This window comes from Camelina sativa, chromosome 14 (genome assembly GCF_000633955.1).
Source record: "Camelina sativa cultivar DH55 chromosome 14, Cs, whole genome shotgun sequence".
NCBI lineage: Eukaryota > Viridiplantae > Streptophyta > Magnoliopsida > Brassicales > Brassicaceae > Camelina > Camelina sativa.
This window is the reverse complement of record NC_025698.1, coordinates 10,746,386-10,761,449: the sequence shown is the minus strand read 5'-3', so window position 1 is coordinate 10,761,449 and position 15,064 is coordinate 10,746,386. Positions and strand designations below refer to the sequence as shown.

At 36.8% G+C, this 15,064-nt stretch overlaps 5 protein-coding genes and 1 long non-coding RNA gene across 6 annotated transcripts; 5 read left to right on the top strand and 1 right to left on the bottom strand.

Annotated features, from left to right (window-relative positions):
* Positions 616 to 3,681, top strand: LOC104740893. The gene is made up of 5 exons (XR_760227.2): positions 616 to 904; positions 1,645 to 1,685; positions 1,769 to 1,888; positions 2,011 to 2,055; positions 2,957 to 3,681. It is a non-coding gene; the product is annotated as an uncharacterized LOC104740893 (long non-coding RNA).
* On the top strand, positions 6,249 to 6,831 carry LOC104740892. The gene has a single exon (XM_010461618.1). It carries the CDS (start codon positions 6,309 to 6,311, stop codon positions 6,651 to 6,653), a length of 345 nt encoding a protein of 114 aa, XP_010459920.1. The 5' UTR covers positions 6,249 to 6,308; the 3' UTR covers positions 6,654 to 6,831.
* On the top strand, positions 7,356 to 7,916 carry LOC104740891. The gene has a single exon (XM_010461617.1). It carries the CDS (start codon positions 7,419 to 7,421, stop codon positions 7,797 to 7,799), a length of 381 nt encoding a protein of 126 aa, XP_010459919.1. The 5' UTR covers positions 7,356 to 7,418; the 3' UTR covers positions 7,800 to 7,916.
* On the top strand, positions 8,529 to 9,070 carry LOC104743451. The gene has a single exon (XM_019235971.1). It carries the CDS (start codon positions 8,570 to 8,572, stop codon positions 8,948 to 8,950), a length of 381 nt encoding a protein of 126 aa, XP_019091516.1. The 5' UTR covers positions 8,529 to 8,569; the 3' UTR covers positions 8,951 to 9,070.
* LOC104740890 lies at positions 11,578 to 11,955 on the top strand. The gene has a single exon (XM_010461616.1). It carries the CDS (start codon positions 11,578 to 11,580, stop codon positions 11,953 to 11,955), a length of 378 nt encoding a protein of 125 aa, XP_010459918.1.
* Positions 12,235 to 14,090, bottom strand: LOC104740889. Its single transcript, XM_010461615.2, has 3 exons — positions 13,998 to 14,090; positions 13,316 to 13,379; positions 12,235 to 12,735 (listed from the first exon to the last, which is right to left on the bottom strand). The coding sequence occupies exons 2-3, from the start codon at positions 13,363 to 13,365 to the stop codon at positions 12,492 to 12,494; spliced, it is 294 nt and encodes a 97-aa protein (XP_010459917.1). The 5' UTR covers positions 13,366 to 13,379; positions 13,998 to 14,090; the 3' UTR covers positions 12,235 to 12,491.

Below are 15,064 nucleotides of genomic sequence, written 5' to 3'. Positions count from 1 at the left end.
GTTCGATGGGGGAGGTCGTCTATGGCTAGGAAGAGCTAAGCCACCGTCGAAGATTCTCAGATCTACTCCCTACCGCCTTTCTCTCTCACATATGAGCCTGAATCTCTTCGACAATCGTAGCTCGGATCTCTTCTTCTTCCTTAAAGCTGCTCTACGGTAGCGGGATGGCAACGGATCTTGGATCACCATCTCCGTTTGACTCACGTCGTCCAGGCTCACCGGAGATCATGTTCTGATGAGCATCCGCAATATTATGGACGGCGGCTTCAACTGAGTTCTTCAGTTGGGGGATTAGGGTTACTAAGTGACCGATTTGATTCCGGTTCATTATTAAATAAACTCGGGTCAATTTTGATTACGGTTTTACTTGGTTTGATGTATGTGGTTTAAGTCCTAAGAGGATTGTAATTGGCCTAATCCGAAAATAGCCCATTGAATAATTATTTATAATATTGAATAGCCTTTAAACAAAAAAAAATTGACCTCACAATTTATTAAATAAAAATAAAAGTATTTCTCTCCAGACCTTGACACCTCAGCTTCAACATTGAAGCTGGTGTTGACACATCAGTTAAAATTAAGAACCAATACAATTATAACAACCCATCTATTTCTTCTTTTCTTCTTTTCATCAAACGATTTCCTCTTCTTTCTTCTCTCTGTCGATCGATTTTAGCAATCTTCTCTTCTTAAAGAGATTTTGATCCTTAGCATAATCGATCGTCCTAATATTATCCGATTCTACAAAGCTATCTCTTTAAGAGTTTATCCAAAATAGTATTTGGCTCTCATACGCTCCGTCCCTCACTCACCCCCGACTCAACACTTATTCACCGCCGGTGTTTCAGTGACGAAGCTTTGCAGTCAACACCAACATCGAAGACTTACCGGAGAGTTCTCTACGGTACTTTAAATCTACATCCTCCTCTCTTTCCGCTTTGTTTATGTATCTAATTGAATGACTTCGTTTTTGAGATCTTTCCTGGTTTTTTTTTTTGGGCAATCGAGATTATGGTTTTTTCTATTTTGGGTGTTTTTGTCTACAGCTTCCCTATTTCGATTATGTGTTCTTCAACCCTACTTATTCTAGGGTTCAAGACGCACGGAATCGAGATATTTCAGAAAAATTAATCTCATAGACCTCCGATTGAGCTCTAGATTGTCTTATGAATTCGACTGATTTGTGTTTCACATTTGGTTTCTCCATTGATTTTGAGAAACCTTAGCTCAATGATCTGTGTTTCACAACTTGTTTTCGAATTTGATGTTCTTGGAATCTTTATTTTGAGCAAGGAGTGGTATGAAATTTTGGTTGAAATTAAAGGAGTAAACTTGCTTCAGAGGATTAGACCGATCTTAATCTTTTTGAAATGGTATGAATTTTGATTGTTTTCTTGATCTTTGGTGTTTTGTTGAATCTGGGATAATTGTGGGGTTTAATTCGAATATTTGCAGACGAGAGATAGGATCTTGATGGGTAAATCAATTACCATAACATGTTGCTTTAGTTTTGTTTGGAGCCAGTTTCAAAATCTCCTTATCACTTACCCCTATTCAGATTTGACTTTTGCTTTCTATGGCTCCTTATCATTTTCAATTGAATGATTGAGATGAAAGTAGTTAATCTATTTTCTTTCTGGTTAGGCTATGCCAAGGCGGTGAACTCTTGGAGAAATACGTCAAAGGTAGCTGATACATCATACATGATTCTATCACGTCGTTATTGTATTGTGCTTTGAGTGGTTTGAGTTTTCTTCGTTCATATCAGGGGAGGCAAATACTCAGAAGAAGATGCTAAAAGGCGTGGTTTTTAGTGTAGTAGCTTATTTTCATCTTCAAGGCGTGGTTCACTGTGACCTCAAACCCGAGATTCGTTTTCTCTTTTATGGTGATTAGTTTCTTCTTCTTAAGTTTGGCGGCTTCACTTCTGTTCTAACTTTACCAATATGATATATTATCTCTCTGTTTATTGATGTTTTTTTCTCTGTTTCTTTGTGGTTGATTTTGCAGAGAATAAAGTTTTAAACTTTGGAACAAATTCTCAAGCCTTATCTGGTAACACACACCAAATTCTTCTATAATTGTCAATGGCTGTGTTGCTCATTTGTTTTTGATATGTAAATTTCACTTATTTAGCTTCCACATTCTTTTTGTTAACTGCATAGTAGATCTCTCTCTTATGCATATCTGGTTTTTTGCATTTGATCTTCCGATTGTTTTCTTATGGTTGGCCTTTGATTATTTTCATATATTCATATGGTAGTCTAATGCTTTTGTTAATTCACATTGTCGGTGCTTAATTTTTATATATGTACAGATTTGAGCCCAATGGCAACATAAAATAATCAAATTTAAAATTTAATCTTAATTCATACGTTTAATGTCTTTTTTGCTCCATATTGTTTTGGGAGGCGGTTAGGACCACATCTTCGTAAGTCGGTTTATCATTTTCTTTTTCCAACTATGTCGTCAATCTGGATCAGAGTTTATGAGGATTATCAAAGTTGTGGTCAACATATTTACTCATTTTCTTCAGATGAATTTTTGTTTGTTTTTGTTGTATATTCTAAGTATGGTTATTTTTTAACAGTGATTTGTGCTCATTAGCTTTTATAAGGAGGGGCTGCTTAAATTTCTGCATTTACATGTGGTCTATTTGGAAATTTTTAAGAATCGAAAATTATTGTTCATAGGTTTAATGAGCTGTGATGAGAAAGCTAAGACGTAAGTAAAAAATAATGATATTGAAGAAGTATGTGTTGGTGATATGATTGAAGAAGCCATTGATAGTGTGATATGTTTTTTTCATTGTTGGCGATCCTTTTCAAGTTCAAAATTTGAGTATTATCAATGTCTTGGTATTCAATTTTATAGCTACTGTAGTTAGTGGGATGCTACTATGCAGTTATTTTGGGATTTATGTTTGATGTGGTTTTTGTTTTTTTGCTGGATATAGAATTTGCAGGGCTACAACTTATAGTGATCTTGTTGTTCTAGCTAAGACACAAAAATGTAGAGGTACTGCACAATCTCGTTCATTATGGAGAGACTGTTTCAGTCTCGTTCTTCACTGAGACTTGGAGTAAGATCGAGAAGGACCGCTCTCTTGGACTGCACACTCTCTGTTTGCTATATATTGGAGTGAAAGAGCCCACCTTTGAATCTATTTGCAGAGGACGGAAGAAACAGTATGAACCACCCAAGTATATGACTGTTAATACAACGATCGAGCAGCTGCTAGAAGTTGAGCAAAAGGATGGAGAATCTGTTTATGGTTTATGGTGAAGACACAGGGTGTGTGGGCTCTGCACTGAGGACCATAAGATAGTTTCCGGAACAATAAGACTTGAGAGTGTTGATTTTGGAGACTGTTGCATTAACCTGTGATTGTAAGCAAGATTCATCCTTTGGAAGAAGAGATGTTAGAGTTTTACAAATATTAAAATGCAGACTAAAAGACCACAAGAATAAAGAATACTTGTATTTTTGTTCGAAAAGCTTCACGATGGAGCAAGAATAATGAAGATGTTTCTTTGATGAAGAGATTGAAACTATGAACCGATAGGTGTAACACTTTTCTTCATTTTTTTTTACTCGTAGTTTTGATGTTACATAAAGCATAACTATGATGTGATTTCGAATATGCGAAAGATGTCTATTGATGTATTTTTGATTTTGGTTTGAGGCACATTTGTTTCAGAGAATTTCATTATGAAATTATATGGTATGCTTGTGGAATCTAGAGTTTTTAATATTTAATTATTAGCTTTTCGTTTAATGTTCACCAATCATGTTTCTTAAGGTAAAAAAGTCAATGATAATCAATCAACACACGCAATAATTTTTTTATTATAAACAACATACAAAAATTATCTTAAAAAATATTAAAATACAAACAATACCAAAAACAATCCCGCGGCGTAGCGCGGGTATTATTTTAGTTGATTTTAAAATCAGTAAAAAACAAAGTTTTATTCTAAAATCACTTATATAAAATGTAGTTTTGATTAGTGAATATATATAGTTCTTATATCAAATGATTCGAATATTACTAAACCATCTCAATATTTTTTCCAAATGGTAACGCAGAGATGATAAATTATTTTACCCAAGCAAGTATCGAATTTTCGGTTCATCAACAAGGAATTGCCTAACCGGTATTTCATAAAATCCATTTTACTGTGACCAAAAGAGGTCCAGGTCATCACCACTCACGCCCGTTAGAAAATGTACGGTTATTATAAACCACGGTTCACGGTTAAACTTTTAACCATGGTTAGATTTACATAAACACTTTATGCTTATAAAACTCCAAAACTGGACGTCAAAAAGAAAACAAAAACTCCAAAACCCCTTCATCACAATATCTTCGTCTCAAATCTTGATTCTTCCTGCAAGATCTCGACCGCCATGAATGGAGGAGGTGTTGTTAATGAGACACATGAAGCGACTCGTGATGAGGAACGTGAAGAGGTTCGTCGGATGGCCGGTCGTTTCGTCGTCGCGGGGTTGCTTGAGCTTTGGACAGGAGTATGCAAACCCTTCCACGTCATCGGATTCTCTTTTTTTTTCCCTATGTAACTGTGTCGTTTAGTGAGTGAGACCATCGCATCGCCGATGCTTACGTGTGATCTCTATCTGCTTTTATTCGTTGTGTTCTTTGCTTTGTACATGTTGTTGAACAATAATGGTTTCTTGATTGCACGTTTTGCTTAATATTAATGGTCGTAATAGTAGGTTTAAATCGTATTAGCTCATAATTGATTCAAGAAAGAGGCATCAAAAGCTTCTTCATTAGTAAGCCCCGTCCGACAAAAAAGTAACTGCAACGTATATATTATAAGCCATCCGATTAATCAACGTTCCACGTGTTACAAGATGAGGCAGCTGTTTTAACTTACCATTGGGTAAATTAGGGGAAGTTCAAACCTTTTGGTAAAATTTTGTCTCCTTCGCGCTAGTGATGGTTGCAATGTTCTGCATGTTGATTTCGGGCAAGTGCGCGATGTTTGTTAACTTGTGGCCGTCTTGGTTGCTTTCTGCTACTTCTCTCATTGAAGTACTGTTGCTTCTGCTAACTCTCTGTCTCTCAATGTTATCTCCTATTGTGTTCAAGGTGGATATCATCGTTGGATGAGATTGTGAATCAATAATTTATATAAAAAGTCATATATATATATATATATATATATATATATATATCTGTATTTTCTATTCGATCGTTTGTGTTTGTGATGTGCTTTCCTCATATTGTATTATGAATGTTAGCGTTGCCTCATCCAGCGATGATATATATATGTTTAGTTAATAACTTGATCCGTAAATAATGTCATTTAGCAAAAGATTGAGAAAAATGAAATAAATTCACATATCTTATTTTACAGGGTAGCAAACTATCAATTAAAAGCTAGCTTGCATATTGTATATCTAAGTATAACTACACATGTTGTAGCTAAAACGTTAGTTGAGTCGACTGTGAATGATGTCAAAATAAAAAATAAAGGTCGACTGTAAATAACATGCATTATTGTGTAGATTTTTTATTTTTTTTTAAAACACCTGAACTTTATATTATATAGTTGAAATGTTGTACAAAGAGTTAATCAACCAACTTGGTGGAAATGTGTAGATTGATGGCAAACTGATAGTAAAATAAAAATATAGATGAAATTAAGTAAATGCTAAATGGAGGATCAAGACAAAAGTAATCGTGGCTTATTATAAGCCATCCGATAAAAAAACTATCGTATCACATGTCATGAGATGAAAGGGATTATGGGAATTTCAGAAGCCCACTGACCCTCACAAAAAATTAATAAAAGTGATTTAAGAATCTGTAAAAACAAAAGTGCTACTTACAAGTACGATATACAGTTTCTTATATCAAATGATACAAATATTACTAAACCATGTCGATATTTTCTCCAAATGGTAACGAATTGACCCAAGCAGACACGAACCGTATCATAAAACCAATTCACTGTGACCTCAAATCTGTAAAAACAAAAGTGCAATTACACACGAGTGAAAATTGTGTGTACTTGCCTAACCGATATTTCATAAAACCAATTCACTGTTACCAAAAGAGATCCAGGTCATCACATCACCACTCACGCCAGTTTGAAAATGTACGGTTATTTATAACCACGGTTCACGGTTAAAGTTTAACCATGGTTAGATTTTCATAAACACTTTATTCTTATAAAACTCCAAAACTGGACGTCAAAAAGAAAACAAAAACTCCAAAACCCCTTCAACACAATATCTTCGTCTCAAATCTTGATTCTTCCTGCAAGATCTCGATCGCGATGAATGGAGGAGGAGTTGTTAATGAGACACGTGAAGCGACTCGTGATGAGGAACGTGAAGAGGTTCTTCGGATGGCCAGTCGTTTCGTCGTCGCGGGGTTGCTTGACCTTTTGACAGGAGTATGCAAACAAGTAGCTCGTCCAGGTCCAAACCCGACGACGTATTCCTGGGCGTTAGAGTTCAACCTGTGGGCGCATCTGTCTTTCACGTTTGTGGTTTACAGAATCCTCTGTGCTCCGCAGGTGCTTGAAAGCATGAAGAAGATACGAGTAGAGTGCGACGCGCAGCTCCTGTTGGGTGTTGTTTGTTTGATAGCCACCTCGCTCCTTTTCTTCGCTTGTTAATTCACCAGTCGTCCGGTGAGTGTTAAGTCATTCCTGACTCTGCGTTCTTCCTCTTCCACCTTTCCACGTCATCGGGATCTCTTTTTTTCCCCTACTGTAGTAACTGTGTCGTTTAGTACGTAAAACCATCGCCGTTGCTTACGTGCAATCTTATCTCTATCTGCTTTTTTTCATTGTGTTATTTGCTTTGTGATGTTGAACAATTATCAATTATGGTTTCTTGATTGAACGTTTTGCTTACTATTAATGCTCGTAACAATAGGTTTAAATCGTATTAGCTCCTAATCGATTCAAGAAAAAGGCCATCAGATAAATCTTACGCAATTTTAGAATAAGACAAAAAAAAGTAACTGCAACGTACGTAAGATAAGCCATCCGATTAATCAACGTTGCACGTGTTATAAGATGAGGCAGCTGTTTTAACGTACCATTGGGTAAATTAGGGGAAGTTCAAAGTTCAAACCTTTCGGTAAAATTTTGTCAGGTAACTTTTTATCGCATATAGGTTTTTTACCCAAAGGTTCAAACCCAATTTTAAGCTTTGACCAAAGAAAGACGTCAGGTCTTTGCCAGGTCACCACTCACGCCAAACGCACAGTAAATTATAAACCATAGTCAATAGTTAAAACGTTAACCATGGTTAGGTTATATAAACCCCATCTCTTTATTATACCTCTCATTTAACAAACTCCAAAACAAAACTTTTGCTTTTCACAATCTTTCTTCTTAGTAGTCTCTGCTCTGCTCGCAAGATTCAGATCGCAAATGGATGGTGATGGAGGAGTTGTTGATCAGAGACGTGAAGAAGAGCTACGTGAGAGACGTGAAGAGCTTCGTAGGTTGTCCGTACGTTTCTTCGTCGCTGTCTCGCTCAATCTATCCGCCGGAGTCTGCAAACGAGTGACTGGTCTCGACGGTTCGGGAACGGAGAACGGAGACCACGTGGCGTTATACTGGGCTAAGAAGTTTAGCAGGATGGCGGAGATTTCTTGTATGATTGTGATAATCCAGATCGTTTTCGTGACGGTGGTGATGGCACGACGGATGCGAAGTCTTAGACGAGACTGCGATGTCCAGCTCGTTGTGGGTTTCATCTGCTTGTTGGTCTCGCTCTGTTTCTCCGCTTACCTTCGCTGGTTTGTGTGATGACTACTTCATCTTTCATGTCGCTAGAATCTGACACACTTTTCTCTTTGGGGTTTGTGTTTTTGAACATTGCTGTTTCTTGATTCGATGTTAGTATGACTTGATTCCATGTTAGTATGATCATGATTTGCTTTAAAAAATTGAATTGACATCGGAGTAACAAGTTTGATCAAGACGACAAAGTTATCCGTATTTATTATGAGCCATCCGATCAATACATCGTTTCACGTGTCGTTAGATGAGGCAACCTGCTTTAACTTTCGTTTATCAGACTAGTTACTATTTTTAGATTTAAGTAACAATATAAATGATAGTGATAGTCGTATGGTTATTAATGATATATATTTATTGACCCAAGCTGAACAAAATTTTTAGGAACCAAATATGTGTAACCAAATCATCGAAATTTTTATAACCAGTAGTATTTTTTATTTTGGGTTACGTAACCAGTGGTATTTCAAGAAAACATAGTTTTACAGTAACCAAATATTCGTAAAGTCCATATCATGAGTCATCATCACCTCTCTCTCGCATTGAAACTTGTTCAGCACGTACGGTGATTAAAACACAAACCATGGTTAGAAAACGTACGGTTAAAAATAAACCATGGTTCATGGTTAAAAATTTAACTATGGTTAGGTTAGATAAACCCCTCTTTCCCTCTCTTTAACAAACTCCAAAACCCATCGGACACACTTTTTCCCGATTCTGATTTTTGTTTTTGTTTTTTTCTCATCGTTTCAAAAGCTTTTGCAAGATTTTTGATCGCAATGGAGGTTGATGATGATGGAGGTCGTGAGAGAAGAGAAGAGACTCGTCGAGTTAACGATCGTTTCTTCACAGCGGTCTCGCTCGTCATTTTCACCGGAATCTGCAAACGAGCTTCTGATTTCGACGTGTCAGATCCAACGGTGACGACGAAGAACGACCACGTGGCGTTTTACTGCGCGTCAGAGCTCAACAAGGTAGCCGGAATGTGTTTTACGTTTGTGATAGTCAGAATCGGTTTATCCATGCTCGGACTCACGTTTGCGCCGGTGGTGATGCGAAGACTACGACAAGAGTCAGACATGAGACTGATGATGGGTTCTATTTGCCTAATGCTCTCGCTCTGTTTCTCCGGTTATCTCCGATGGTTCATCGTTGGATGAGTTTGAGTTCGCCTGAATCCTTCCTTCCTCTGTTTTCGATTTGGAACGGTGCCGTTTTAGTGATCGTTATTAAACCTTTCATTCTGCTTTTTCTTTTTCCTTGTGTCTTCTTTAGTTTGAACATGATGGATATATATATAAAGGTTGAAACTTTGTTTCTTCGAACATGAGTTTTGAATACCATTTGATATTGGAGTAAAGTTCAAGATTGGTCCATTGATCATATAAAAATTTCACAGTTTCATCAAATGTATATCGTACTACTTCATGTGTTGCAATTTCCGTCAGGAGGCAGTAAAAGAGCCACAAGCTTTCGAAATCAAATACATCTATCTTTCCAGCTATAGGGTTCTTAGTTTTAGTTTGAGAAATCATCTAAAGCTTGCTTCTTTGTTTGCTCAAAACACATGGATAAATCACAATATCTTGAAACAAGTGTAACTTGTAAATGGCATCATGATGTAGTACAGGTACTCTTCACATATACTAGCTCATCTGCCAAGTGAAAATCAAAGCAGTGTAGTGGTTAAGCATGATGGTATGACCAAGTGAAAACGACTAAGAGTAGGCTATGACTCATGACTCAGTGAAAGAACTATGAAGAATTGAACTTTTTCAATAATTTAGAATGTTTCAATTTCAAGAACAACAACAACCAAACTGTTTAACACCATAAAGATACTAGATACGATTATACGAATACTAGTGTTGGATGCTAACCATGATGGTATGGACAAGTGAAAATGACTGACTAAGAGTGGACTACATAACTGATGACACAATGACAAAACTGATTCCCATATCACGCCATAACTGCTCGTAATTTATCTTGATTAGAGGTTTGCCGAATATTAATTGATACTATCGTATTAACAAGATTTATCACGCCATGTTTATCGAACGTAACAGTTTTTAAATCGTAGCTATTTAAGAATAGGCCTTAATTAATGTAGTCTATTGAAGGACATCTGGACTTCGTGATTTCTTACGACGGAGAAACTGTTGGTCTTGGAAATACTGGGACTCGATTGTCGATTTCCACTTGTTGGACACAGACTTGAATCTTAGGAGAGATTTCACAGGAAGCCTCTCGAGGATGAGCTCTACAACATGGAGTGGTAGCAGCATTAATGCCTCACTGGAGCGACGATGTCGTTTTACTGTTTGGTTTTGATCACTCGAGCAATGTCTTTTCAACAACATTGTCTTCTTCTCGTTCTCTCTCTAATTTGATCAAATTCAGAGGAGGACCTCCGAGGCCTTCATATAATATACACACGAACTAGGAATCGCAGCAAACAAAAAATAAAAGGGAAAACGTAAGTCAAGTCGGTTTAAGGATATGGAAATTTAACACTTTTAGTTTTAGGTTGCTGAAACATAACACATATATATATATATATATATATATATATATTATTAAGTTGAATTATCCATAACTTTAGTAACGCCATCCTAATTTAGAGGAGGACAAAAGTAATTGTAGCGTATTATAAGCCATCCGATGAATCATAGTTCCACGTGTCATAGGATGAGACTACTGCTTCAACTTTCGTTTGTTAAATTAAATATTAACCATGGTTAGGTTTTACATAAACCCATCTTTTAGTTACAAACTCCAAAACACTCATAGATAGATAATTTCTACTTTTCCCGATTCTGATTTTTATTTTTCTTCTCTCTCAATCTTCGTCCCAAATCTCCAATATCGTTTCCCGGCGAGATTCCGATGACAATGGAAGACGGAGCAGTGGAGATACAACGGGAATAGCAACGTGTGAGACGTCGTGAAGATATTCGTAGCTTAAGCGTTCGTTTATTCGTAGCGGTGGCGCTCGTTCTAATAAACGGAGTATGCAAACGCGCAGCGGGTTTCGAAGGTTCATATCCGAATCAGGAAACGGAGAACAACGGAGACGCGGCGTTCTACTGGGCGTCGAAGTTGAATAGGATGGCTCATAACTCTTTTATCCTCGAGATTTCGTATATATTTATCTCGTTGCCGTGGTTGGTGTTGGCACCATGGATACCGATGCGAAGTCAGAGGCATGTTGAATCCAATATTCTGTTTTCATTGGGTTTTACCTTCATGATGATCTCTCTCTTCCTTCGCTCGTTTGTTTGCGCTTAGTACTACGTCTACTACTATACTTCTTCTATGGGTTTTGTGTTTTGATCATTATTGTTTCCATGTTGCTTTGAACATGATTTGCTATTAAAAAGAAAAAAAATGAATCGACTTACTGGCATGGGAGTAACAAGTTGTGTAACCATATTATAGATATTTCCTAAATTGAACCAACCACATTTGTGTTACCAAGTTATCGAAATTTTGTAACCAAAGAAGTCAGACCCCTTCGTTAATTCCATATCATTATGTTATGTTGCATGAGTCATCCCACAGCACGTACGGTTACTATAGTAAACCATGGTTAAATTAGTTACAATTAAGTACCATTGTACATGGTTAAAAATTTAACGATGGTTAAGTTATATAAACCCCTCTTCCTCTCCTTCCCTCTTTAACAAACTCCAAAACCTTTCTCACATTTTTTTTTTGTTAATCAATCATCGTTTCAAAGTCTTCATTTTTTTCTTTTTTCCTGCAAGATTCCAAAAAAAGTGCAATGGACGATGAAGATGGAGCTCGTGAGATAAGAGAAGAGACTAGTCGAGTTAACGATCGCTTCTTCATAGCGGTTTCGCTCGCCATTCTCACCGGAATCTGCAAACGTGCTTCTGATTTTGACGTTTCAGATCCGACGGAGACGACCAAGAACGGACACGTCGCGTTCTACTGCGCGTCAGAGCTCAACAAGTTAGCCGATATGTGTTTTACGTTTGCGAGTATCAGAATCGCTATAGCCATGCTCAGTGTCACGTTTGCGCCGGTGGCGATGCGGAGGCTACGAGAAGAGTCGGACATGAAACTGATGATTGGTTCTATTTGCCTAGTGCTCTCGCTCTGTTTCTCGGCTTATCTCCGATGGTTCGTCGTCGGATGAGTTTGATGAGTTCGCCAGAATCTTCCTTTAGTGGGATAGATGGTTTTCTTTTTTCGTTTCTTTTCTCTAAGCATGGTTTCTTGTTGCTAAAGGTTTGAACTTTGAACATGCCTTTTTTGTATACCATTTAATATTGGAGTTCAAGATTTGATTCATTCATAATATAGATGATCGTAACAGTTTTAGATGTATATCGTATTGTTTCAAATCATCTTTCCGTTTCAGATGATCATAACAGTTTCAGTTGGGGTTATAATGTCTTAGTTTTAGGCTGCGAAATCATCAAAAGCTTGCGTCTTTGTTTTGCTCAAAGCACATGGAATAATCACAATATCTTGAAACAAGTGTTACTTGTAATTGGCATCGATCCCAAAGATTCTGAACGGGATAGGATGTGACAGAGAGAGATAGGGACATCGTCGCTTCCGGCGAAGCTGCGAGCCCTACCCTTCTCGAGCCGGCCTGAATCACTCCCTCGTAAAAATCCCAGCGCAAAATTACATCATAGTACTCTTATTGAAACTAATGCAAGAAGATTAGGACATGGAAGAAGTATCCTCAGTCTCTGTGTTGGTGATTGTTGTGGCATCTTGAGAGTCTTGGAGTAACTTCATTTGATGTTCTGCGTGTTCTCTCTCGCATTGACTCACACCAATGATGATGTCAAGCATTGTTCCAGTTGTGCCAAAGAAGACGAGTGGACCTAGAGACTTGCGTTTGATGCCAACTGGGATTGCAACCAATGCTCCTAGGACTGAGAATACCCATGTCCCTAGTGCACTGCACCCACACAAAAAAAACCGAAACTTTTACAGTTTACGATGTTTCAACTTGAAGAGCAACAACCACAGTGTTTTTTACATTAAAAGATACTAGGTACCAATGTTGGATGCTAAAGTTACTTCTTTGATCAAATGAAAGCAGTGTAGTTGTTAAGCATGATGGTATGACCAAGTGGAAACGACTAAGAGTGGGCTACTGATGACTCAATGACAAAATATGATTCCTAGATCACGGTTAAGAAACAAACACTTTATACACCACCAGAAATAAAGAACTTTTCAACGCTTTAGAATGTTTCATCTTGAAGAACAACAACCACACTGTTAAACACCATAAGATACACTAATACTAAGTTGGATGCTAAGGTTACTCCATGTTCCAAATCAAAGCAACTAGTGGTTAAGCATGATGGTATGGACAAGTGAAAACGACAGACTAAGAGTTGGCTACAAAAACTGATTGACTCAATGACAAAACTATGATTCCCAGTACCACTAGAAATATGTTCCTTTCTCTGTCTAATGACTAGCAAAACAATCAAACATTATTGATGTAAAACGTGAAATAAGAAACTGACTTAGAAACAGTGCATTCCTCGAGGTGTTTCACATTCTCCTGACTTCCCATCTTTTGATCAGTCACTGAAAAAGAAGCAATGCCCAGTCAAAGTATTTCCACCAGACAACAGAAACTCAAATGGAAATGAAGTACTCCTCAGCAATGAAATGTAAACAGGCTATATTTTCATATGGAGCAAGAAAAAAGCTATAAATCTTGGGAACAACAGACTTAAAAGACTAGTGAGCTACAAAGTATGCAGATTCATCTCCATGAAACCAAGAGAGGCAAATACAAAAGCTATCTTGAGCACATTATAAAACACAACCATTGGATCAATCTCTTTGAAGAACGAATTCGACAACAAGCAGCACTGAGAAGACAAGCACAATAAGGAAAAATAAATAACTAGGAAATGCGAGAATCATTAAGCAAATTTTCAAACTTTCTCGAATTCATAGCTCAAAATTGGCTTGTTTAAGATCTAAGTTCGTATAATAAAGTAGTGAAGCAAGCAAGTTTTCTCAATTAAGAATCAGCACCAAAGAACATCAAATTCTGGGGATAAAAAAATAAGAACAACACACAGTCACATAACGCGAACACAGCGACAACAAAATCAATTACATAATGAAAAAAGACCAATCCTAATTCATAGAAGCGATCATTCCCATACGAGAAACGAAGAATTAGCGAAGTACCTTTCTCGATTTCTTCTACTCAGAGAGAAATGGGGAAAAATAAAGTCAAGCTTCTTGTGACTTAATCGATGAGTCGGGTCGGGTTAGGCCATGGAGTGACTTAATCGGGTAGAATTAATTTTGTTAACCGGAACTAACTGAACCGAAATCGTTGTAGTTAATTTGACGGTAGTTTTTTAATTCCACTACGGTTTAGTCGTTCTCTGATTTTTTGGCTTAATACAACAAAGGATGACCAAAAACACTACTGTGTAGATCACAGAGATGAAGAACCACCTCTAAAGATAGAAAACAAGAAACGAATTAAACCTTCAATTCAAACAAAAACAAGAAAACAACCCAATTTTCTACAATTAGACAACATTACCTTCACTATATAAATCATCTAGACAAAACCTAGCTAAATCATATTGTTTTATCATAATTGTAATCAATATCAATACATTTTAATTTTGTATACGTTGTTATTATGGAGGCTCAAAGTTTGAAGAAAACATGCAGTGTTCTGATCATTACGGCTTTGCTGACGATGATGTTTTCGGCACAAATCTCAAATGCGGATATGTGTATCAAACATTGTGTCTCAAAACAATGTGTTAAAGAGGTGATCAAAAACGCTACTCCTGCCATGTGCCAGGATGCTTGCAAAAAACTTTGCAATGAACAACTATTGGGTCACGAAAATTACGTTAACCCGGGTCAAAGTCTGTATTGCAAATATTTTGCTAAATGCCCCTAATCTATAATCACAAAAGCTCTCATTGTTTGTTAATTAATTTTCCACACATATATATATATATATTATCCACATCTTGTACATGTGTCTACTTTTCTCAAGTAATAATTAATTATCTTTTTTCTTGAAACAAATATGCATGTTGTCACTCATTTTGTATCTGATTTTTTTTACATACATAGGAATTCAAATGATGTAATTTATAAGTTTATAGAGGATTTATATTGTATAGTGTACTTAAAAATCATTGCTTTACGGTTTTATCTTTCGGAAATCTTAGATCCCATGCCAACAACTCATAGTTACCACACACACACAAAAACAAAAAAAA